Below are 26,370 nucleotides of genomic sequence, written 5' to 3'. Positions count from 1 at the left end.
CAGAGGCTTCAAAAGCAAATCTTGATTCTCACCAAATAAAGAATTCTGGCCACAAAGCTCCAAAGGTAGCCCTTACTTAAGCAATCGATTTTCTCAAAGCAGCACCCTCCAGGTAACATTTCCAGCCCATGCAGGGGAAACTGCAGGATGGTGTTATTCTCCTCTGAGCCCTTGGCATCCACGGGCTTGTTTCTCAGACAGGAGACTGTGGTTTCAACTGCTTACGGGAGAAAGAAAACATGCTTTACAGAAACTTCCATTTTCTCCAAATTTTCCTTGCAAATGTCCTCAATTTATCTTTCATTTTACACACTCTCATTTAGTGCAATTATTGTACACACTTTTAAAAAAGGCTTTGGAGGGAGGCTAAGCTGGGTAGGGGTGGGAGGGGGAGGCACAGCAAATCAAGGAAGATGTTCTCCAAGAAGTTTCCCAAATCACCCAGCCATGTGAGATGCAGCCTGGAGGGTCATGACGATAATCAATATCCCTGGCCCACAAACACATCACTTCGATATCTACAGCGAGGACATCTATGCCACGGTCAGCACCAACACATCACTACCTCGCTGGGGAGAACTGGATCAGTGGAGCGGAGGGAGAAGATGAATCGATAATAGGTTATCAGCTTAGCAGCTTGGCTCCTGGACATTTAAGTGCATGGGCACGTGTATGCCTCAGCTCCTGCTGGTGAGTACACTTTTATGGAGGCACCCAATGCTCGGGAGGGAAATGAAACTCGAAGACAGCACCACGGAGGAGGCAGGGTGGAGTCGAGGAAGGGGTAATAAGTTAAACACCATAAACAAGATAGACATTTAGAGGTGGGTCTCCTTGGCTGCATGGCCCTGAGGAGAGCGATTGCCTGGAGCACAGGTTCTTGAAACAGGCCAAGAGCCTGTTTTTTACCCAATGGCAAGAGAAGTGCTTTTTCAGAGAGCTTGTAGCTCTACCTGGAAGAGGAGAGCCGTGGGCGGGGCTGGAAGGTGGGGCTGTCAGCCTGGGCCAGCACCCACCCTGCTGTTTGGAGAGTCAGCCCTTTCCCTGCCTCGGCAGGATGAGCGGCAAGGTGCAGAAGGAGCACAGAGGAAGGACTGTGCGGTCCCAAAGCTTCTCGATGCAAACATCGCCATTGTTATCCAATTATGCTTCGGATAGCTGAAGGGAGCATCGCCCACGAAGGGGCATTTCATTAGATTAAGACCCACTTATCTTACTTTGCTTTGATAATAGCTTAATAAATAAACTTAGTAAGCCCTAATACACAGGTGCGAAGTGAAAAATACTTCACTTGGCCATCTTACATCCAACGTTCTTCAATTATCAGGCTTTCATATTTCTGTGCTTGTCAGTTCAGCGTCTCCCCATTCCTAGAGGTGGGAGAAAGCTCATCTATAGCGTCGCAAGGATTCCTTTATGTGGGTGCCATGGAACATCTGTCTCCCTTTCTCTCTCTCTCTCTCTCTCTCTCTCTCTCTCTCTCTCTCTCTCTCTCTCTCACACACACACACACACACACACACACCTTCTGTAGCTGCTTCCAGAATGCATGCATGTGTGCACACTGCACATGCAAAATAATAGCAAGACCACGATTTGGGAAGACATGAAGTAGGGCATAGAAAATACCACCGTCACACACCTAATAAAACCATGAGGAAACAGGTGGAAATACATTCACTTATTTTAGGCAGATGGGAAGGGAAGTTGGTAAGACAGAATATCAAAATCAAGTGGTACGTGAGTTAGAGACCTCCAGAAGGTGTTCACACACTCACATACACACACACGCACACATGCATGCATACACGCACACACACACACACACACGGGGGAAGCAAACACAGTGGGATAAGGGCTGAAGAGATGGCTGAAGGGTTAAGACACTTTCTGTTCTTGTAGAGGATCCAGTTCTTAGCGTTCACGTGACATCCTTACAACTGTTTGTAACTTGAGTTCCAGGGTATCCTATGCACTCTTCTGGCCTCTATGGGTACCAGACACATGCATGGTTCATATGCATACAATGCAGGAAAAACATTCACATAAGAAAAATACAGGTAAAGAAATCATCTTTTAAACAAAGGCAGCAAAGGAACACTACAGGGAAGAAGTAGCAAGTTCTAGCTATCGCATCAGACAGCGAAGGGATGGTGCCTGGAAAGGGACCGGTAGGGCCTAGTTGAAAGGAGAGGGCGTAGAAACACTGCATGAAGGTCTTGAAACACAGAATTTGGGTCTTAATTTGTGGGAGTGTGGAGCATCTAAGAGTCTGTGGACTTCCTAGTTAGCAGAGGGAAATTCCTTTGATATCCAGAAACTTCTAGTACCCTTGGGCATCTATTCAGTAAAACCCTAAATTATACAACAACAACAACAACAACAACAACAGAATAGTATGTCTCCATGAATATTGTGCACTTGTTAATTCTCCATTTCCTCCTGCCCAACAGCCCCTGCCCTGTGTCCACCTTGGTGCTTCTGTCACAGACTAGCAGGTCTAACCGCTATCCCAGAAACAACACAACCTCTGAGGATGCTTCTCCCATCAAAATAACTGACTTGGGAATTAAGGAAGTAGCATCATTTCCCACAAGAGACTCATGGGACACCAGCCTCTGAGGAATATGTTTCCTGAGCACGGCACTTACTTCCTGGAGGGGGTATGGAGTTAGCAGAAAAGATGGAATGACATTTCCTCACGGCTCACTCCGGAGCCTCTCAAATCTTCCATCTCACAACATGAGGAAACCACCAAGAAGAAATGTCCACCACAGGTCAGGCCACCTGTGCCAAGTCTAGCCACCTGCGTCTGAGTTCAAAGCTTGAGGTCACCACGACGCTAAGGCAGGGAACCTCCGTGGGTGCATTTATCTCTCAAGCACACACAGACGCTTCTGGCCCTCCTCGCTTAGGAGTTCAAACAGCAATGAGACTCGAAATTACATTCAGGAAAATAAAAATAGATTAATAGGATCCAAGTGAAGCTTCTAGAAGAGGCCTTTCTTCGCCAAAGGACAGGCACTGAGAGTTTCCCCAAACAGGTTATCATTTTAGCACTGTAGAGCACTACACTTATTTTTTTTTAAATAGCAAAACTACAATTATCTCTGCATGTCCTGTATCGCCACTCTGCAGTGCTCCACCATAACGAACCAACTGTCAGCGATACGGACGGGATGAGCGTATCTGAGCCATGCCAAACAGCCAGCCTTATCAAAATCCACCCGTATTAATCCTTTTTCTTACATCAAAAATCAAATAACTTCCTGAAGAGAGGCCACGGTCTCACCAAGAGCAGTTCCACAGAGAGACTGCAGTTGAGATTAGCATGCAGTATGTTAGGAAATAAATAGATAAGTCTTTATCTTCCATCCTGCTGATGTTCAGAACAGGGATTCCAGCCAAAACACGCAGACAAGGGTCCTGAGTCGCGCCGATTCTCAACATCGGCATTTACCATTCCTGGGGGTGACTGGGGACACCTACAATAAACAATACACTTATTCAAGATGCCATTTTCCAATGACAAATGCTTGACCCACTTGGCATTTAAGCAGGAGGGAAGGAAATTACCTAAAACCTGATAAGGGGGGGCGCACTAAGAACACCTCAATAACTGTGTGGAGGGGGTGTCTTCCTGATAAAATAAGTACCTTTCAAAGGGAGGAGACAATGTGATTTTCTGCCTGGCGGGCAAGAACGGATAGACAGAGGGTGGCTGCTGCCTCCTTATCGCGGGAGCAGCCCCGTGGCTCCCCTGGGGCTGGGAGAAGTGATTAATTGGAGCCTCCTTGAAGTGCAACCTTAGAAAACTGCTGGGGAACGCTGCACGTGAGAGGCAGAGAATGATACCCTTCCGGATTCCTCCTTTCAGAACCCAATAAACGGGCAAGGCTTTGAGAATCCTGAGTGCGGCAAGCTGGGGAACCAAGGCTGCTAAGAGGGCCGAGGCTCCCAGAGAGAGGTCTCTTCTCGCGATGACTTCCGTTAAGGAAAAGCCAGGAGCAGCATGGTTTTAGGGGGAAGGTCCTGCTCTTCCTAGCTGTTCCCCAGCGACTGCTCTGGTGCCAACCGTTAGCCGGCCCAGCCTTTCTCTCAGATGAGCCGCCTTATTTGAGCGCAGCACATACAAATAGAAATGGGTCAGTGTGAAGTCCCACCCCATCCCCAGAAGCAAACCTTGGCACAGAGCACAGCTGTCACTCACACTTCATCTTCACTTTCAGTTATGAAAAGGCAACATCAGAATTCCCCCAAGTTGTGACAGAATCATCTCATTAGTGGCACCTTTTCTCCCATCCAAGGGAAGGCACGGCCTCCGGTTTGAGAGTGCCGAAAAATCTAATTCTTATTTTATGTTCGTGCGGCCTTGAGCACCACGAGAGGATGTGGCAGCCAGAGCCACAGATGCAGCATCAGGTGAGCACAGGAGATTGTCAGAATTTAAATGCGGACACGTGTGCTTCTGGGCTGGCTCCTCCTAGTCCAAGACAGCAGAGCCAGGGCCTGTGGCTCCATGCCAGCCTGCAGGGTAATTTAATCCTGCTCACAAAGAAATTACAAAGACAGCCCACTGGCCTGCCGGTTACGCTGATTCAGCAAGCTGGATGCAGAGGCCATCTTCCATCACTTGGAGAGAACTCTGTTGTCAATGGGCTCGATTTAATATAGCAGAAGATACTGGGCCCAGAGGGCTCTCGGAAATTAGCACAGAGAGCAATTAATTTTTAGCTGGGCTCTTTGTATATCCTCAAGATGCAAAGGCCTTTGCTCAGACCACTCAAACTTGAATCCCGTATTAGAGCCAACAAGTCAGGGGCGTGAAGGTCCTGGAAATACTCAGGCAAAGGATTTGAGTCTCCCGCTCTCTGGCTTTCCTTTAAACCCTCGGGCTGGCAAAATGGGTCAGCGAGAAAGGCACTTGACACGCAAGCCTGGAGGCCTGAGTTCAATGCCCAGAGCCTGCGTGAAGGTGGAGGGAGAGCACTAACTTCACAGAGCAGTCCTCTGACCTTTGTATGTGTACACACAGGTGCGTGTACATACCCACACACGTGTGTGCACGTGCGCACGCACACAGACCAATACAAATCCTCCAGGAAGTTCTAGAATATCTATGTGGGCATCACAGTCTAAACGACTCGTTTCTGTGTGGTGTGCAGTGCAGCAGTAGTCTCTTATTGCCATCATATTGAAAGACTGAAATTGGACAAGATCACACTGGGGCTTTTAAATACCCTCCCTGGGGCTCATGAGAGACAGCTGGGGACAGCCTGGGTGAAGCGGGTGGCCAGATCCACCATGATGAACTCTCAGGGTCCAGAGATCCAGAGATTCTGTTACATTTCCGCAGAGACACATGTGTACACCACTATGGAAGATGGGCCCTTCCCCCAGAGGTGTCAGCCCTCAGCCACGCGCAGAAGCCAATCAGTGCTCCGTGTACCGATTTCAAAGGATGCAAAGCTTCAGAATGGATCTCCAAGTCCTCTATACTTTTGGCGGTATGACATTTTATGTCTTGTAAGCTACTTTTATTAGCCAGGATTGTAGAAAATCGGCGTTTACCACCCATTAACCTTTCAGGCCTGTGACTCCATTCTCCCGACATGGAAGTTTATCTCACACTCCCGAGGGGCTCAGTCCTTTAAGCTATCCAGTTCCTTTAGGAAGGAAAGAGAAAGTCACTGAAAACACCTTTCTCCCCTCAAGAAAATATAACTTACAATTTTACAGACTTCTGATCACAGTTTTATGCCCCTCTGCCTGCATGGCACTCCGTTTTTATCTTAAAATATAAGAATCAGATAAGGCAAGTTTTATAATCCCTTCTTTGTTAACTGGGGGAAGATAAGATAAGAACGAAAAAGTCTAGTTTTAAACAGTCAGGGGCTCACAGTGGGGCTAACAGCCGGGGGCCCACAGTAGGGCTATCTCTATAGTGACTTGCTTCCAACCCCACAAGCTCCTTGAGCACTTCAGAATTAACTGTGACACAATTCAGAAATCCCAGTGTCCTATTTATAAACAGTGGGCGTGAGCAACTGATGCTCACAAGCCTCTCCCACCCACAACCCCGCGGCAGAGCTTTAAATAAGTCACGCCATAATCGATTCAACTTTAAAAACACACCTATGCCCAAAAGGTCTGTGGCCACACGTGAGCATATAAAGACCATTATTAGGAGAAAGTCTTCAAGGAGAACCACAGAGCTCCTGAGAACGAGCCAACGCCCATCTCCGACGGCATCTGCCTCCACATGCGGAGCCCAGGTTCCAGAGTGGGCTTGTGGTGGGAGTTTGGGGTCCTCCATAGACAACTGGGAAGAACGGAAGGGAAGGGCTCCCAGTCTGCGAGTGTCCTCTCTCTTATCTGGGAATGAGGTGAACTCTTTGAGAACGCTCTGGGGACTTTGGGGACTTTGGAGATGGAGGGTGGGGCTGAGACAAAGGGGAGGGCATGACATTCTGCTGGATAGAGGAGAGTCCAACAGTACTTACTCATCAGGCAGGACTTGCGCATTGCAGACAATGGCGACAAGGACTAGGCCTGTACAACTGTGACAGAGGAAGATGATGGGCAGGGAACATATATACACACATATATGCATGCATACACATACATCCCTATGCATGTATGTGTAAGATTCTGGCACATGGGCTGGGGTTCTGAGCCAAATAAAGAGGAGAAAGGGAGAATGTAAGATGGACATTGGCCTTGGCCAGCTTCTGCTTCTGTGACCTAAATTGTCCCTGTCCCGATCCTGTCCCAACCCTGTCCTGATTCCCCTTACAATAGACTGCATTCCTCTGAAAGTGAGCCCAAGCAAACCTTTCCTTTTAGTTGCTTTTTGTTGGGAATTTGGCCAAAATTATGAGAAAAGCAAACAAGACAGAAAAAATAGGGATCAAGAAGTCGGTGCTCTGACCGCCGGGCTCATCGGCCTTCAAAACTCGTTTGTGGAAATTTGGAGAAGTGCAGAGGCTGCGGGCTCCAGAAGCCATGGCATTCTGTAAGGACAGCTTGGTGGTCCGCTGTGGAGGGAATTCTGAAGAACAGACTTGAGAGAAAGGCACACAGAAGAGGGGAGGCTCACAAGGCTTCAGAGAACGGGGAGTTTGTCTAGGCTGGGCTGGCGGCCATTCTGACACAGAATCTAGCTATGGTCTTTCCATCCTCAGAAGCTGAGTGACACTAGGTTCAAGAGCAACGGCCGTGAGTGTTCGGCACAGGAAACACGGCACAGCTACTGCTCACTGCCCTTGGCCAGATCTATAATGGGGGAGAACAGAAAGACGTGAAAAAGGGGGAACTGTTAAGTTTGGTGCAGAAGAGCAGGAGCAAATTCAAAGGTGCAGGCAAGGCAGATGTGGAAAAAGCAACTATAATTGTTAATGAGATTAGTGTGACCAAAAAGAAACCTTTCAGGTCCGGGAGATGGCTCATCAGAGAGGTGCTCACCACACAAAACCTCAGTCCAGACTCTCAACACTCGTACAAAAGCTGGGTATAGCAGCATACACCCATGATCCTAACACTCAGGGGAGGGTGCTGTGGGACAATGTTCCTGTACACTGTGAAGATTTATCACTTGTATTAGTGTAATAAAACATTGATTGGTCAGTAGTCAGGCAAGAAGTATAGGTGGGGCAACCAGACTAGGAGAGTTCTGGGAAAAGGAAAGGAGAGATACAGTCACCAGCCAGACACAGACGAAGCAAGATGAGAATGACTTACTGAGAAAAGGTACCAAGCCACATGACTAAACATTGATAAGAATTATGGGTTAATTTAAGTTGTAAGAACTAATTAATAATAAGCCCCAGCTAATAGGCCAAACAATTTATGAGTAATATAAGCCTCTGTGTGTTTCTTTGGGACTGAACAGCTGTGGGACTGGGTAGGACAGAAACTTCCATCTATAGGAGGGGTGGAGACAGGTAGGTTCCTGGAGCTCACTCTCAGTCAGCCAAATTAGTGAGAGACTCCGTCTCAAAAAATAAAATGAAGAGCACACACCTTTAATCCCAGCACTCAGGAGGCAGGAACAGGTGGATCTCTGTGAGTTCAATGCTAACCTGGTCTACAGAGTGAATTCTAGGAAAGTCAGGGCTAAACAGTGAGATCCTGCCTCAATAAATTTTTGAAGTGTTTATCAGTAAGAAAAGTATTTTACATTTATGCTGGACAGAATGGTGCATGCCCTTAATTATAGAAGTCAGGGGGATCTCTGTAAATTAAAGGCCAGTTTGTTCTACATAGTGAGTTCTAAGACAGACTGGAAAACAGTCTCAAAAGAAGAGAGAAAGGAAGGAAGGAAGGATTGAAGAAAGAAAAGAAAAAAGGAAGGAAGAAAAAAAGAAATTAAGGGGGCTGGAGAGATGGCTCAGTGGTTAAGAGCGTTGCCTGCTCTTCCAAAGGTCCTGAGTTCAATTCCTGGCAACCACATGGTAGCTCACAACCATCTGGAATGAGGTCTGGTGCCCTCTTCTGGCCTGCAGACATACATACAGACAGAATATTGTATGCATAATAAATAAATGTTTAAAAAAAAGAGTGTCCTCTGTCCTTTACACATATGCAGGGATATACGTGTGCCCACACTCACAAAAAAAAAAAAAAGAAATTAAAACTAGAGATTGAATGAAGAAGACACCTAACCCTATGACCTCCAGAGCTCCCTCTGTTTTTTTTGCCAAAAGAATGTGTATGTGTACAACTCACAGACTAACACACATAAGCACCTGTCACACAAAAAATAAACCAATAAATAACCTTCACTTCATACTGAAAAAATAGGCAAGGTGCCTTCAAGGCAACCTTCCATCCATCAAAGGTTCCAGCCTGTGAAAATGAAGTAATTTTAAAGTAGAAAGCCTGAACTGCAAATCAGTTGAAGGGGCTCCCTGCCTGAAGGCAATTGCCTAAGGAGGTGTTTTCCAGGGTTCAGCCACGGAGGCACACAGGGGCCACTCTAGCTGTGGGATCAGAGGCAGTAGAATGGAACAGCACCGCCCACATGGTGATGGCTTTGCAGACATGCGGAAATGCAAAAGTTACAGGGTCACAGAAGGTTGCAACAATGTTTGAGAAAGCTTCCAACATCAGGCAGCGTGTGGCAAGGCTGGGTTCCCTGGTGTTCTGGGGATCTGAGAAGGTGCAATGCAGCCTAGGCTGCAATGGCTGTGGTAGAAATGTAAGGAGCATGAGACGTCAGTGGATGGAAGCTGCAGGCAAGGAGTGAGTCCAGCTCCCCCACTAGGAAAAGTGGCTACATGTGCTGACCATGTCAGAAATGGAGGGGTGGGTACCCAGGTGATCGCCATGATCTCCAGATGCCCAACACGGAGCTTCATGTTTTGGTGTTTTCCCTGCGGTGTTTTGCCTTCTTTGCTCCCTTTTCCTCGCTAGGCTCTCTTCCGTCCCTGTTAGAAAGGGAACATTTACTCTGTGCGTGTGTTTGAAATGCATAACTGGTGTTTGATTGTTTAAGCTTTAGTGGTCCACAGTTGAGAGACAGCTCGATTTTTCAAGAGACTTTAGGCTGAAGTTTTAAGCTGCTAAAACTTCTATGGAAGATCATGGAGTTATAGACTCTATAATGGATGCCCCCTGGGGTAGGAGATGGCTACCAGCCTGTGGGAACCAGAGACGGAATATTAGTTCATAAAGTGACGTAGTTTGGTGTCAAGTTGACAAAAGGGTGGACTTGGGAAAGTTAATTTTGATTAACGACTTGATTGGGTAGGAAAAGACCTGGGGCATTCACGAGGCTCACCTTCAGATGGGTCTGTAGGGAGGGGGTAAAACACACAAAAGGAAAGCAGGAGAAAACAGCTGAGCCCTGGTGTTCTTCTGTCTCTACTTCCTCATCGGCATGATGGACCAAGCTACTCATGCCATCATGTCACTGCATGGCAGACTTCCCCTGCGAGCCCGAACGATCCCTTCCTCTATTAAGGTAGACTGTCTTCAAGTATTTGGTCACAGTCACCGGAAAAGTCACTCATACAGGTGCTATTCATCTGGGTAACACGAACGAGAAACCCGACACTTCCAGTCTGACACGCGAGCACACTCACGGGCTCCTAGAACAACCCAGAACCAAGCCCTGCTCCCTTTGGAATGCTCAGAGACCCCAGGAGCCAGGTGCATGCTCGGGACAACAAAATGCCTGTATTCTAGGGCTGGAGGTTAACTAGCTTTCCAAATGGAACAGGCACCCACAAGGGGACAAGAATACCTCCCCACCTCCCTCCCATGCCTATGGCTCACTCTCCTAGACAGGAAGCACCCAAGCCCCACAAGGACCAGCTGACTATTAGTGAGGGACAGGCAGCCCTCAAGAGCCTGTGGATATTCATCTGTTCCTAAAGGCTTACCTTAATCCTCCCTAAATCCCCATGCGCTGTCAGCAAGAAAACACAGTGAATCTGAACCAACGAAGCCAAGTTAAAGCCATTATGTGGGAAGTCCTTCGCTTTTGAGCAAGGTCTTCCTTGAGACACTCTCCGTGACCGCTCTCTCTCTCTCAGCCGGCGGCCGGGATGCAGCTGTCCTTCTGAGTATGAACCATGGACACAGGATATGGACTGGTTGTGGGTGTCCAGGGGAAGATGGACCGGAGGAAACAGGCAGCTGTAAAGGCTGGAGCTCGCCTTTCCCAGAGCCTCCCAACGGTGGTGGCTTCAGAGGCTCAGTCTCCTCCACAGGCGTGTCAACATGGACCGTTGCCCAGGGCAGGGAGCTCGACAAGTCCTCACGTGTGACAGCCAGAGAGACTTCTAGAACTGGCTGCTGTGCCATTGTCATGGGTCCCTGGCCCTCTGCACGGGGCACTGATGAAGTAAAAGGAGCTTTTACAGTTGGCTAAATGAAAGGCTTTGGAGTTGGAGATGATCATACATTATGCTGGTGGCCATTGTCATCACAGATGGTCCTAGACCAGATGAGGGGTGGAGCAGACTAAAGCATGGCAGGAGCAGACATGACGCCCTGCCGACTGGGGATGGAGGGTACGATGGCCATTGTCAGCTGGAAAATCCTCCCTTGGAGCCTTCAGAAGGAGCCGGTCTGTCACCACTATACCTCCATTTCAGCCCACTGAGACCGTGACTGCCTCCCGACGCTCAGGAGTGCTGGCAAATAAACTCTATGTTCATGCCAATCATCTTACAATAATAATCATGTAATCTGTAAAATGAGGAAATCTACAAAGCCTGATTCTGTGGCTTGTGACCTGAGCACCCCGTAGTACCACCTGAAATCTCTGGGTAGCAAAGCAGAATCACACAAGGAGACAAACAGGCACAAGGCACACTCTCCAGACACCAGGGGCTTCCCTCACCTTTGACCCCTTCTGAAGCATTGGAAGGAAATGGCCTTTGTAGGTTAACAGCCTGGATAAGTGTTTTGTTCAGCCACTGTTGCTGCTTGAACGTGGGGCATTTTTTGATGCTAGCCAAATGCATTCCCACTGAGCTACATCCCTAGTCTTTTGTGCTCTTTAAAAAATTCTGTTTATTCTTATATATGTGTGTGTGTGTTCACATGCGTGTGTGTGCATATGAGTACAGGTCCCTTAGGAACCAGAAGAGGAGCAGGAGCTGGAGTTATGGGTGCTTGTGAGCCACCTGTAATAGTCCGAATAAGAACGGCCCCCATGGCTCATATATTTGAATGCTTAATCACCAAGGAATGGTACCCTTTGATAGGGTTAGAGGTGTGGCTTTGCTGGAGGAAGTGTGTCAATGGGTGTGGGGCTTTGAGGTTTCAAAAGCCCAAGCCAGGTCCATTGTCTTCCCCTCTCTGTCTGCCTATGGATCAGGATGTAACTCTCAGCCCCTGTGCCTGTATCTTTGCCACCATACTCCCTGTCATGATGATAATGGACTAAATCTCTTACACTGTAAGCAAGCCTCCAATGTGCTTTCTTTTATATTAGCTGCCTTGGTCATGGCGTGTCTTCATAGCAATAGAACAGTAACGAAGGCATCACCCAACATGGGTGCTAGGAATGGCACTACCTGGGGACCTCTGGAAGAGAAGCAAGCACTATTGACCCTGAATCATCACTCCAGCCTGCCCTGCCCTGCCCTGCCCCACCCCTGTTATGGTTTGGATAAGAACACAAAAAACAACAAATAAATGCTGGAGAGGAGATAAGAAAAAGAGGACCCCTTATTCACTGTTGGTGGTGATGCAAACCGATGTAGTCACTATGGTAACCAAGATGGGGGTTTCTCAAAAAAAAAAAAAACACCTAAAAATAGACTTATGTCCCAACTAAACCCAAGGGTCTACATCCATATACTCAGGGGTCTACATCCATATACTTAGGGGTCTACATCCATATACCTAAGGGTCTACATCCATATACTCAGGGGTCTACATCCATATACTCAGGGGTCTACATCCATATACCTAAGGGTCTACATCCATATACTCAAGGGTCCACATCCACATACCTGAAGGTCTGTATCATGTACCCCAGGATCTACATCATATACACATGGTCTACATCCTACCATAGAGGTGCTTCCACATCCATGTTCATGGCTTCTCTGATCATGATATCAAGGGAGTGAAGTCAACTCAGATGTTCATCAATAGAAGAACAGACAAGGCAGGTGTGGTGCATATGATCCATGGGATTTTATTCAACCATAAAGAAAAATGAAACCACGAAAATTTCAGAGAAACCGATGAATTTGGAAAGTATTATGTTAAGTGAGGTGGCTTATTTTCAGACAGGCAAAAACCTTAAGTTCCCTCTTACATGCAGATCTCAGCTTTTAATTACTATATGTGCACGTGTGTGTGTGTGTGTGTGTGTGTGTGATGTGTGGAGTGGGGCAGAGGCCATGAAAGCAGAGGGGAGACCATGAGGAAGAGATGAGGTCGCAGAACATGTGACATGGAAGAGGAATGGGCTCCTGGGGGTAGAAGAACATGAGGAGCTTACAAAACCAAATCTGCACACTAAGTCACACAAACACCCAGTAACAGACTGCCAGGAAGATGGGACTTGAGGGTCGCAGAATCCCCGAGACAGTACTGGAGGCAGCAGAGAGAGGGCAGCCCAGAGCCTGGGCAAAATCCTTTCCACAAAAATCTGGGCTTGCAATGTAGGCCAGAGCCCTCTGGGGATAAAGCAGCAAGCAGACGCCATGAGGGCACTCGGGAGAACTTCATCACCTCCACAGACAATCTCTAGGCTCATGGCATTTTTTTTTTTTATAGTGAAATTCACTCACAGGAAAAATTGCTCCTTCAAGAAGTCAGAATAATAGGCACATTCTTGGCAAAGATGAATGCCTGCCTGCATGCTCTCACCTCATGATTAGTTCTGCCATTTACTTAACCACACTTCCAAGGGGAAAAAGAAAGAGAAAGGGAGGGGCGCCCCGTCCTCACTTTTAACCCACATCCACTTGCGAATTTGGGGAATTCATGGGATTTCCACATTCTGAAATTAAGATCATGAAGGATCATGAGGAAACTGCAGGTGCCCCTACACCACACACGGTTCATTTAGACGGTAGCACGAAGTTCATTGTGATCTTTTTAGCAAAATTCACAAACCCAGCAGGGCAGAATTGGAAAATCACTATTTCTGGAACAAAACAAAACCTTGAACATCTTTGCTGCTGATACACAAATCATGGGTCAGAGAGGTGGCTCAGAGATTAAGAGCATGGGCGGCTCTTGCAGAGGACCATGGTTCAATTCCTAGCACCTACACAGGACTTACATCTATCTACAACTCCAGTCCCGGGGTGTCTGACACCCTCATCTAGACTCCACAGGCATCAGGCATGCACATGGTACACAGACATACATGCAGGCCAAACAGCTGTGCACATAAAAGTAAATATATTTTTAAGTATAAAAAAACGTGCCATTTGGTGGAGTGGATCCTGTGCTTGGCTAGAGAGGGCAGCATGGAGGAAATTCACACTGAGGAACACAAGGAGGGCCTGGAGGAACCAGAGGAAGAACCCGGACCCTAGAGCCCTACGATGATGCTTCAGATCACACCGGAGACAAGGACAGAAGGAGTCAATATACAGCTAGGACCCCATGTCCCAGCAGAAAGGACACACAAGTGGGAGATGAGGAACGTATGTCCCCAGATCCTTCCATGCTGTATGCTAAGATGATCTGAAAGCCAGGGGAGACCCCTTTCCAGGACTGCCTGACACTTGCCCAGAATCCCAGAATTGTCGAACCCCAGCCTTCCAAAGCCAGAGCTGTTTGTGCAAGCCCAGGGGCCCATGGGGTTAGGGCGCACTGTAGGAGGAGGTCTGAGCACGAGTGATGGCTGCTGAGGGCTTTGGACACCGAGTCTCCATGATGCAGCTGTCTGAGCAGAGGGACAATCACCATCTCTTGGTTACCGTCAATTCTACCAGTGGCTTCTGAACATATGGGGGAAATGACTGTGCACATCCATTTCGGGGCTGTCTTATGCCATCTGCTCTGACGTCATAGGGAAAGCAGATGTAGCTAGGAGCACAGGGCCGGACAAATGAGAAGAAGAGTCACTCCGCCAATCAGCCTCACTGACCCTTGGTTGCTGATTAGCTAGCCATAGGCTTCTCTGGAGACTTACTAAGCTATATGCAGAGGCTGCTCAGAAGCTGCAGTCACTGCATTGCTAAGACACAAAGTCTCAAAGTCCTTCATCTTCAGGTTTGATCAAAATGCAGGCTCTGGAGACACAGTCTTCATTATGTCCCCACTTCCCGCCTGGAACTGGTGTGCTGATCTGAGACGTCACAAAGAACGGCAATCTCCTGACATCAGCTCGTCACAGGGATAGAGAACAAGGGGACAGCGTGGAGGGAACAGTGGTCCATGGTGTGGAATGTAGTAAAGAGCCACACACCCGTGATCAAGCCTTCAGTTTATGGGAGGCAGAGGGACTCCTGGATTAATCTCCCAGGGCCAGGGACTGATGGCAGAATACACGGGATACTATGTGCACTGTTTCTTTGGCTGCTACAACCCTCGCTCTGTGAACCGCACACTCGGGGATAAGCAGTGTTCCTCATACTTTATCTCCTACAGAGCCCCGCTGCCCATTCTGCATGAGAGCCTTGTTTAAGACACGAGTCAGAGAAAAGCTGTAGAAAAATCAATAACTCTGTTGCTGAGACTGTCCCCAAAGACAGTGTGGACATTCTGGGGAGACCCCTGAAGTGGCAGCCAAGAGAAGCAGCCAGCGACACATTCCTCCAGCCGCAGGAGCAGCAAGCCCAGCCTGGTGTTCAGAGCCGTGTCCCCTCAGCCTCATGCTCCTCTGTTCTTGTCAGGACTGTGGTGTGTTGAAAAACTGGCATGTGCTGCAGGGAAGACACCCAATGTGGCCTCTGCGTCTGCAGGGTGCCAAGGACACCCACCCCTGGAGCCAGCATCTCCTGGGGGCTTGGGTGAAGGCCCTGACCTGACACATTTAATGAGTCTGTGTTCCTGGCTAGAGAAATAGTCAGAAGTGGTAGCTATTTGTTTCACTCTTTTAACAAATATTTATCAGTGTGCCCTACGTGTTTCCTGCACCCCAATATGCCAGGAGGAAGCCCCAGTGCACAAAGGAGCAGAGGTCCAGGCCCCAGGCTGGGTGGAGGAACCAGAGGCAGCAGCTCAGAGAGGGGCTGAATGACCTGTGCCCATCGTTATTGTCACCCTGTGGTTGGGGCAGCTGTGGTCTCTCCACCTTACCTGTTTCACCTTTGCCAAGGTTCAACGGTGCATCTGTGCCCAGGTCAGCTCTGCCACCCTGACAGTCACAAAACAGCTGCTCAACCACAAAGACCATGTCTGTGTTCCAGAGAGAAGGAGAGGGACTTTCTGGTCAGTTTAGTCTTTTCTCCTTTGTCAGAAAAAAATGAAAAAGTCTAGCCTTCCCAGAAGTCTAACCTAATTAAATACCACTGTCCAGAAAGAGGCCACATTGCCATGTGGGTGTGAAAGCCTATACAGATATTTTCAGTGGGGCCTACAGTCAGCAAACTAGGCCAGTACAGAGACTGAGTGAGGAGGGCTGTGGCCAGCAGCCTGTGGGGCCCGAGGGTTCCAGACATATCATTGGTGCCTTGATTTCAGCCTCCCTAGCAGCTCCTGCTCTGCTCAGTGGGGACCAAGAATGCCACTTTCAGGCCCTTCCCTTCCTGCAAGGCCCAGTTCCTCGAAGAGGTTCAGCACAGGAAGGGCCTGCAGTGGGCACATTCATACCTACCCAAGCTTTCTGCCCTGTCAGGATCATGTGGATTGTGAGTTGGATCCCACAAACCACATGGGCAAAGAGACACTTCCTGATAAATTATAAAAGAAAGATAGGGGCTGGGGAGAGATGACGCAGTTGCTAGGAACACTTGCTGCTGCTTCAGAAGACCCAGGCTCAGTGAGCACCCAGATGATGGCTCATAATGGTCCTTACTCCAGTTCCAGGGAATCTAACGCCCTCTCCTGGCATCTGCAGGTACTGCATGCACATAGTACACACGTACACACACATACACACACACAATCTTTTAAAAACCACTCAGGAAGACAGCACCTCTCAAAGGCAGAGTTTGCTAGGCTTCAATGTGTCTTGGGCACTGACCCCAGGTACCTTCCCTGACCTTTGCCCAGGTGTCCTCATAAGCATTTGAGAGGAGGAGATGGAGGGAGGGAGAGGCTGGAGTCATTCCTAGCTACATGGTGAGTTGCAGGCAAAGCTGGGCTACATGAGGACCAGAGAGGGAAGGGAGAGAGAGGGAGAGGAGAAACAGCAAATAATTCATGGGCTGCTCTTCTTTTCAGGCACAGACCCCAGCGCTGGGGAAGTGCCATCGACAGGGCAATGCATGCTGTTTGCACGGCATCTTTTCCCTCCTCCTTCCTAAAACAGGACTCTCAACTCTGTCCTGAGAAGACCAGTTGGCTGCCTGTCCTGCAAGTGGGCCATAGGAGGCAGGCACCAAGCACAACAGTGCAATCCGTGCAGCTCAGAACACCACGTGATCTGGTGGTAGCTGATGAGAACCTTTGCAGGGATTACAAGAAAAGTTTCCCCGAGACTAGAAAAAGAAGCAGAGGCGCCTTCTGTGTCTTCCTTCTGCCCTGAACTCAGGTGCAACACGCGGAGCCACAGCAGCTGGTCTATGGTGATGTGGTAATAAACTGACAAATCAGATGGCGGTGTGGTGAGAATAAAGATTAGGCTTGCGATAGGCGCAGATCTGATTCACTGCCCTAGCCCTTGACCCTGTTTCAGCACTCACTGTAGTATGAGTAGAATTGACCCCATCTACTGAAGGGTCTGTCAACTAGGTCTCGGCCTGTTGGTCAAGCACGCTGGAATAATAACCATGATAAAAACTGAATGGCAGGCCAGGAAAGTCTGCAGCCATCTATGTAAGACAGACTGAAGGTAGAGACTGTTCTTTTGTTTCCTGGCTGCCCAGACCCAAATAATCACACAGAAACCATATTAATTATGGCACTGTTTGGCCAATAGCTCAGGCATACTCCTGGCTAGCTCTTACATCTTTAATTAACCCATTTCTAGTAATCTGTGTATCAACATGAGACTATGATCTACGGAAGGTTCCGGCGTCTTTTCTCCTTCAGCAGCCACATGGTATCCCCTCGATTCCACCTACTCTTTCTCTCTATATATATATCTTGGTTCTAATTTCCCACCTGGCATTGTTCTGCCAAACCATTGGCCAAAACAGCTTTGTTTATTAGCCAATAAAAGCAACACATATACAGGACATCCCACATCAAGAGACAGTTGGTTGACAAGGAGCAAGTGTGGCCGGTACACAGTTTGCTCCAGGCTGAGATGGAGACTGAGAGGAAATCTTCAAATGCGGCACTAACAGCAAAGTCCTTCTTTCTAACTTCTATGACCTCAGCACAGCCCCCCCACCCCCACCCCGATGACCAACCGATCCTAGTTCTCCTGCTACACAGCAAACAGGGGCTCTTCTAAGTCACTTTTCTCCAAGATTGTGGTGGAGACCCAATCCACACATCCTTTATTCTCCTGAGACACCGAAACTTCCCCCATGCACGGGGTTCTCCACTGTGAGACTGGGCAGGGTGGACCCAGAGTCTGCCCTTCTTGTGGGGGGACAACACGGGGCATCACAGCTTCCCTGGGCAGGTTGGCCATTAATAATTCATGGAGCAGAGAAAGAGACACTAACTTAAGTACTTGCCCCAGCCTAAAGCAGGGCTTGGAGCAGGCTGCTTGAGAGCCCTCGGAACCCGACTGTCATATTTAGATATTAGCATGCACCAGTGATCATAAGCAAATCATTCTAAGAAAACAGAGCCACGGCTGCACTGTGGGGACACTCAATGTTCGCCAGCAGAGGCATCAGGGAAACGCAAGGCCAAGTAGACCTGGAAGAGTGGGGGCCCAAGGAGCACTCTGCTTTTGGTCCGTGGTTGTTCTGCATCTCCAAAGGGTTGCTATACATGGGACTTGTTACCCTGTTGGGGGAAACTATTTTAAGCCTAATTAGCAGGATTTTTTTTAGAATGCAAATGCTTTTCATTTAGACATAAAACAAAATGCCACGACATTTCCTCCACCCATTTATCACAAACAAGTTAATTACTGTGTAACAAATCTCCCCTGCTGGAATACTGAGGTCCAGGACTGCCGGTGAGCTGACTCAGGCTTCGAGAGGAAGCCACGGGGCGGCCGGTAATAGCTCATGGCGTGCTCACCGTAAAACCACGACTGGGAAGCTCTGCTTGTCAAATTAAGTAAGGTTAAGCTCTCTCCCTCGGAATAACTCAATTATCAGCAGTCATTATCTGTTTAGCACGGCACCTACCAGAAGCTCCGAGCTCTGAGCCTGACAGTCACCCTCACTGTGTTCTCAGAGTGGCAAAGTTTTCTGCACACCCAGCCACGGCTGCCTGTCCTAGCTGGAGTGCATTGCCGGCCTCGGTTTTCACCTCTGTGTGTGCAAAATGATTTCTAAGATGTAAAGACATCTTTGCTCATGACAGCTCGCACCTCCAGCTCAAGGGGAAGAAGAGAGGGAGAGAGCAGAGGGTGCAGGGGACGGAGAAGTGATGGGGCTGCAGTCCATCCCCAGGGAGGAGCACAGACCCCGGACTTCTCCCCTGAGCTAGGTCCGAGCTGTAGGGAGTTCACCCAGGATGCATTAGGTGACCCCAGGCCATTACCCTCGTACCTAAGAGGACCAGAGCACACAGTAGGGCCTAGATATGCGCACAGTCACGACGGCAGTGAGAAGCATGGTGAAAATGTGGAGATTTCTTTCCTGTTGTAGACACTCCTTGTTACCAAATAGCATTTTTCTCTCAACTGTAGGCCACTGGGTGTGGCAAGATCTCCTTGTGTTTCTTAGCTGCTCTGGGAGGCCTCAGGCCTCAATGCCAGCCTGGTGGAGTCCAGTGTAGTGATATTTCATTGGTATTTTAATAAATAAAGCTTGCCTGAAGACCAGAACTCAAAACAGCCATACTAGTCATTCATACAGGCCGGGCAGTGGTGGCACACACCTTTAATCCCAGCAGCCACACTAGTTAGCCATAGAGGCCGGGTGGTAGTGGTGCACACCTTTAATCCCAGCAGCCACACTAGTTAGCCATAGAAGCCAGTGGTGGTGGTGCAGGCCTTTAGTCCCAGCATTAGAGAGTGTAAGATGGGAGGAGATGGGAACTTGCTCTCTTTTCAGTCTGAAGATTTCATGGAGGTAAGAGCTCTCTAGTGGTTTGCCTGCTTTGCTTTTCTGATCTTCAGGTTGAACCCCAATATCTGTCTCTGGGATTTTATTACTCATGCTACAGTCTAGAATGCAGCCATGGTAGGGATGAGCCATGCTGGACTTGGGAGAAGGACCCGCCCTGTAGGAGAAGCCCAGCCAATCACCTTGCTTGTAGGGCGGGGTCCCCTGAGGATATTATTTACTTATAAATATTGCGGGTGTGCTCCCTGCCTTCCCTTCTTCTGTTTTCCTGTTCTCCCCAGGAACCTCGGTCTTGTAAGTCCTTCCTTTATTAAAGCTGAATATTTTATTATAACTTCTGTCTGCTGTTCATTTATGCTGTAACATCACCCCATCAAACTCCTAATCAAACCACTCACAGAGCTCTTGGAATGTCCCGAACACAGTTTCTCATTGCAGGCATCCATTCCAATCCTCAGCCTGTTTCTGAAGGGGTTTCTTCCATCCTCCTCCCTCCCTCCGTCCCTCCCTCCGTCCCTCCCTCCATCCCTCCCTCCCTCTCTCCCTCCCTCCCTCCCTTCTTTCTTATGATCAACAACAGTCAGCGGCTTTGGCTTCACAATTTGTAAAATGAAAAACATCAGAAAAGTTGAATGCTCGTAATTTGTAAGGAATAAAGTGCGCCTGACTCCTGCTGGAAGGGGCCACGTCCAGCAGGTGGGAGCAACCTTCGGACACTGTGATGGGATAATGGGATGGCACTGTCACCTGCGAGGTTCACACCTGAGAACCACACAACGCCTCCTCCACAAAGGAAAAAAAAACCCTCTAGTTCTAAGTCTAGGATTTTATGTCCAAGTGAACTTACAGCTGCTTTTGAGTACATACAGACATGCCTAGAACAGCACTCTGTGCAGGTGAGGGCTTCCACACACCTGTGCACACCTGTTCATAGACAGCTGTTCTATTTCCTATAACACAAACACACCAGGAGAAATAAAAAAACCTTAAGACTTCAGAGCCAACATGGAAATCAGGGTTTGACACCCTTTCTGGAAGCCCACTTTCCCTGTCTCTATGATGTCAGGTCAAACTTCTGGGAGACTGAGTCCAAGAGCAAAGGCTCCAAGACCAAAACCTCAGAGTCCAGACTCTTACCTCCCACTCTGTGCAAACAGAAAGTTTAGTTTGTCTGGAAACTGGAAACAGATATATTTGCAATGAGTTTTCCAGCCATCTCCCTCTGCCCCTTGCACACCTCAGTTCCAGAAGCTTGCTGATGCCCCTCCCTGCAGTGTGTGTTTTCCTGTCGTCGGAGGGGCAGTCGTGAAAGCCACATGCCACATTTGTGAGCAGAACGTCGATGGGCTTATTTACCGCACTCCCAACAACATCATCTGCTTTGTCACGCATTTCAAAGTGGGGATAATTTAAGAGTCTTGCATTTCATACATAAAAATACTCGGTAAGGAAGTCTCCCTGCACAGCATTGGGTGACAAGGATCCACCCGAATTCTCATTTGTTGCCCAGGACATGAGTCACCTCAGTTCAAAATGACATTTCAAAAAGGCTTCCGGATCATTCACCACTTGTAAGGAGCCTCTCAACTGGCCCACTGGAACCTCGTTGATCTCACAACCATCTCTTTGCAAAAGAGCAGGACTCCAAGGCCAGCCAAGCCTTGCATTTCATACCCCCACCACCCTGCGCACGACAGACAGACAGACAGACAGACAGACAGACCCTCTTCTACCTCTGAGTAGTTTCTCTCCTTCCAGGACATTCGGGGAGATCAACGCAGTGTAGTCTTCTTCGGAGAAGCCGGCCTTGCAAGCCTCCCTGACTGTAAGATCCTCATGGTGGGCCTGGGGATGGGAAGGAAGGTGTGAAACCAAAATAAGTTCACAGAAATCTAATCCAGCCCACATTTGTCACGGCCACTTCACAAGCCTCTGACTGAGAAGTGCAGATAAACCACCATCTCCACCCAGAGGTGGTATTGGGATCCTCAGGTCTCTGGGGGGACTTCAGGATGTCTTGGCGCAGGCTGGAGTGATCTTCCCACACTGGACAGACAGCCATACTGACTTCCGTGGGAACCACAGGGTCAACTGACGCCTAGAGGGACCTTTTGGGCTTATGGCAGGGGGCGGGGGAAGGAAGAGGTGCCAGGGAGGAGAGGTGGGCGAGCAACAGCAGGCTTTACCAGCGGTTCACTCAAGCACAGGCAAAGCCAAGCCGCTGGAGAGGGAGGGGGAGCATCTTTCTGGGCTGCAGAGCTAGCTCTCTGCCTTTAGGCTAGGTGAGAGCAGAGGCCTCCCTCCCTGGCCACAGGGGTGGGGTTCCAGGAGCTGCCAAAATGAAAGAGATTCCAGGGCTGTTACCAAGCTGAGCAAAGGGAGTGACCACTTCTGCCACCAGGCTGCAAGGTGCTCCTGTGTGTGTGTGTGTGTGTGTGTGTGTGTGTGTGTGTGTGTGTAAGTTCACCCGCCCAATGTCGTGAACTCTTGTTCTCTCTGAAGCCCCTGTTTCAAGCCTAGTCAGGAGAGACGGTTCCCCTAACTAACCAGAAGGGCTTGCTTTTCACTCCTCTGGAAGTCTCTCAATCTGTAGGGAGCGGAAGACAGTGGGCAGGGGGTTCCACCCAAGCTGCCAGGAACCAAAGGAGATAAAGCATGTGTCTCCACCAATCTAGTCCGCTACGAAGACGAGAAGACACACCAGGCACGCTATCCCTGGTGATGGAGCTTTGGGAGCCACGGGCACACCGGCATCCTGCAGTCTCGGCTTCGCCGCCGCCGGAGCGGAACGCAGCTCCCTGCCCGCCGAGTCCTCCAGCTGCGCGCAAAGGCGCCCACCCGGGTTCGGCTAAGGGCCACCCGCAGCCCGCAGCCCGCGGCCTGTAGCTCGGGCTCGGAACCCTGCCCCGGAGGCTGGGAGAAGATTGGGCGGGTTATGGATCTTCCTCGGGTCAAAACTCAGAATCGCGTTCGATTCCAGGGGACTACAGCTCCGAAATGCACTTGCAGCCCGCGGGAGGCGAAAGTCGGCCGGGAAAGTTTCTGTCCCCCCGGGGCGTGTTCCCCGCTCACAGCGCTGGTCCAGTGGCCTCATAGAGGGCGGTCCCCAGCCCTGGTTCATCGCCGAGATTACCTCGGCGTAGCTGCGAGCAAGCCACCGGACCGATCGGCCACGAGAGGGGGTTCGGGCCACTTGGTCTCCGCCTAGGGTCGCCGCGGGAGCTGCTGTTGAGCCGTGAAGAGGCCCCGCAGCGAGCCTTAGCCACCTAGCTGAGCCGGCTGGGGACCGCGCAGAGACAGTGTGGGAATAGCGCGGGTATCCAGCTCCGGTCCCCGGGCTTCGTGCCTCGCGCTCCCGCCGCGCCCTCTTCCCGGTCCCTCTCTAAGTCGGGAGGACCCGTCAGACACTACGGCTACAGCCCCGTGCCCCGTAGTCGCCTCCGCCTCCCACCGCAGTCGCGCTCCGTGGCACCCACGGGACCCGGGTGAGCGCTCCGCGCAGCGGACCCGACCACGGCGTGCGGCTGGAACTCGGGATGCGCTGCTGCCGGGCGATGGAGGCGAGCTCCGTGCCACGGAGTACGTCCCCGAAGCGCAGATCGGGCAGCGAGATGGCATCCCGGGTCCCGCCCGCTCCACCCCGCAGCTCCCAGCTCCGATCGCAGGCGGCTTCGTGCAGCGCGGGCGACGGGATGAGAAAGCCGGGGTAGCCAAGCCAAACCCACCGGTTCCCGGACCGCCCGAGAGCAGGGAGGCGTCAACTTACCCGGAGCGCGCCCGAGAGCCCGAGTAGAAGCAGCGGCAGCACCGAGCCCGTGGTCATCGTCCCCGCTGCGCCGCGCCGCCCTGGCGCTCTCCCGATGCCCGGCTTCCCCCGCCGCGGCAACGCTCCGCCCGCGCCCGCCCTGCTGCTCCCCGCGCTGGCCGACCGGGCTCCGGGAGCCAGGCCAAGTGGGCCGGCGGCGCGCTCCCTCCGGCCAGTGCGTCCGCCGGCCTCGCAGCCGCCCGCGCCTCTGTTCCTCGCGCTCGGAACTGCAGGTGAAGCCGCGCGGCCGCCCCGCCGAGGCCCCGCCCCTCCGGCCGGGCCTGACGCGGGCCTTAAAGGAGCCGCTCCCGCGCCCACTCGCTCAACAACCTTTGAGCCTGGTTGCTCGCTGCCCCGCTGGTCTCTGTCTCGCGGGACATCGGAGCTCCGCTTGGGCAGAAGTCGCTAAGGACACTCGGTCTCTAAGAGCCAAGACTGTGTGGACTGAAGAAGGTACTGAGGTCTCTGTCCTCAAGTTAGATGTTCTTTGTAGATTGTGGGATTTCCTTGCAATCACCCCGTGATCTTAGGTCAGCTTCTTTCTAGAGCCTACGCTGGAGAGTGGACACTTCCCTCAGCCCTTGCTTCTTCTAGCTTCCCCAACACAGGCCTTTGTGATGGCCTCCAGGCCACCCAGCAGCAAGTCCGAACAGAAAGGAGAAGGGAGGGGGTCATTCTCCAGCTGATGGGGCCTTCAACCTCTGACCCTTCAACCCAAGAGGAAACTTAGAGTGTGGGCCTGACTGTAGGTACTCAACAAGATTTGGAAGGGTCCCTCCTCATTCCTATTTGTGCGCCAAAATGCAGTAAGGTCTGAGGAAGCAAGAAAGAAATTCAGAGGCCCTGCAAGGGAAGGCACCTCCAACAGGCAGGGCTGTCAGACCTGTCAACTTCCTGGGAAGGCCAGCTCCATTTGCTTCGCTTGGGCAGTTTCCAGCCCCCACTGCGGGTTATTTATTTATTTATTTTTTAAAGGATCATATCGCTTCCATTGAAAAATAAGGGCAGCTTGGAATGTGAGTGAAGGCTTCCCCATTCCTCCCTTGGCTGAGCGGTGAAAAGTGGAATGCTTACTCAGATAGTTCAGATGTTCCTTGTCTCTCTTCTGAGGGAATTTGTGTCCAGAATACAACAGTTCTGGTTTGAGAAGAGTGGGTGAAATTTCCCCAAAGTCAGAGTCACCTTGGATGGAGAGACCTTTTCTTCTTCGCCTCTCCTCCCCATCCCCAAATGGTGTTTGCTACCCTAAGCTGTTGGCTGGCCTCCTGTCTAGCATTCATGACCATGGGAAAGTCGGGTTCTAGGGAGCCTTGGGTGCACAGCGGACTCTGTTCAAGGGTATGAGGCTGGGTTTGGCTGTACCACCAAGTATCAGAGCACAATCTATGCCAGGCTGGACCTGCTCCACAGCTTATGCCAGTGTTAGCCTGTGAGGGCACCAAGAGGCCAGCCTTTTAGTGTCCAGACTGCTCTGTGACCTTTGCTGGGGAGACAAAGAAACATTCACCCCAGATAGAGAGGTACCTAGGCCAAAGAAAGACCTGAGTGCAGCCTGGTGAGTCAGTAAGCTTATTGGGGTTACTTGCAGGAACACAGTGACCTGGAGGGGACAGCTACCCAATGCAGACCTAATGCAGTCAGGAAGAGATGGGAGAATTCCATTCTGTAGCCAGTGCACTTGTCCCTTAAAGACAAGCCTTCCTCCTGAACACACTTCATCCTGCCAAAGTGAGCAGTTTGCTGACCTTCCTCTTTTCTGTGTTGTCTTGAGATGTCATCTTGGGGGCCACTCTGTGTTCTCAGTAACCTAGGTACAAAGCAACAGGCGATCACCTGGAAGAGCCCCTGATCTCTCCAGCTTATGTTCTGGGCAGACAAGAACGTCAACTTGTGACGGGGCAGGCCGGAGGAAGCAGCTGGGTCCTGAGGTTCAAATGCTGGACTTAGCACGTCTCACTCTTGCCTATGGTTAAGCATCAGAGAGCTTCAGTCCTCCGGACATGCATGTGACTTCCTGACAGAGTTCGCTCTCCTGGCATTAGCCGGCCCTGCTGTGAATCAGGAACCGTATATGAATTTGTCTGCACCAGGGGTACAGTTGTAAAGGTTCCCACTTTACAGCCAGGCTGAAGGAAGCTTAGCGAGTTCACGGACTGGCGCTGGCTACCAGCCTTCGCAGGCAGACCTGAGGACCCCTGGCATGGGCCTTACTTATTCAAGGAGTCGGCTGAGGCATCTTGTGGGAACCCATGTTTCCAAGAACATGGCTCAGAAGCGTTGCAGTAACCCGTACGAGTCCAGCAGAGAGCATTGCTTTGTCAGACTTGTTCCGAGCGAAGTGAAGAGGGCATGATAAGACACAGTAAATGCGAAGCAGCTCTTCCCGGGGACCTGCCTATTCTGTCACTTGCAGTCTGGCCGACCACACGACAAGCTTGCTTAAAAATATAGGTTCTTGGACCCCTCACCCAGTACTACCTACTGAAATCCACAGGATAACACACACACACAAACTGGAAAGTTATTCACTTCAGAGGCAATATGCAGATTCCCAATGGAAATGCAGATTCTCCAGGCTCAGTCTGCAACAGGCAACAACACTGCCTTCTTCCTCCCTCTCTCCCTCCATTCTACCTTTCCTTTCTTTTTCTATTTTAAGGCCCAGGTTGGATTCAGACTGGCAGCAATCCTCCTGCCTCAGCTTCCTGAGTGTGGGGATTGCAGGGGCAAGACAATTTGATCTTTTCCCATAAGCTCCTTTTCTCCTCTTAATGCGCATACTAAAATCTATAGTAAAAACTCTAAATACTCTTCCTTTGCTGCATACGGAGAAAG

General features: G+C 50.2%; 1 protein-coding gene across 1 annotated transcript in view; it reads right to left on the bottom strand.

Annotated features, from left to right (window-relative positions):
• The window catches only part of Cdh4 (cadherin 4), a 447,119-nt gene extending 423,412 nt beyond the window's left edge, over window positions 1-23,707 (bottom strand). Inside the window, exons 1-2 of the mRNA XM_050153046.1 lie at window positions 23,497-23,707; window positions 21,464-21,575 (exon numbers count right to left, since the gene is read on the bottom strand). Of these exons, the coding sequence (XP_050009003.1) occupies window positions 21,464-21,575; window positions 23,497-23,553 (169 nt within the window). The 5' untranslated portion in view covers window positions 23,554-23,707. The remainder of the gene's footprint in view (window positions 1-21,463; window positions 21,576-23,496) is intronic.
• Window positions 23,708-26,370: the final 2,663 nt, after the last annotated feature.

Source organism: Alexandromys fortis, unplaced genomic scaffold (genome assembly GCF_014885135.2).
Source record: "Alexandromys fortis isolate MF-2015 unplaced genomic scaffold, M_Fortis_MF-2015_v1.1 scaffold_81, whole genome shotgun sequence".
Classification (NCBI taxonomy): Eukaryota; Metazoa; Chordata; class Mammalia; order Rodentia; family Cricetidae; genus Alexandromys; species Alexandromys fortis.
The sequence above is the reverse complement of the archived record's forward strand: the minus strand, read 5'-3'. Positions and strand labels throughout refer to the sequence as shown.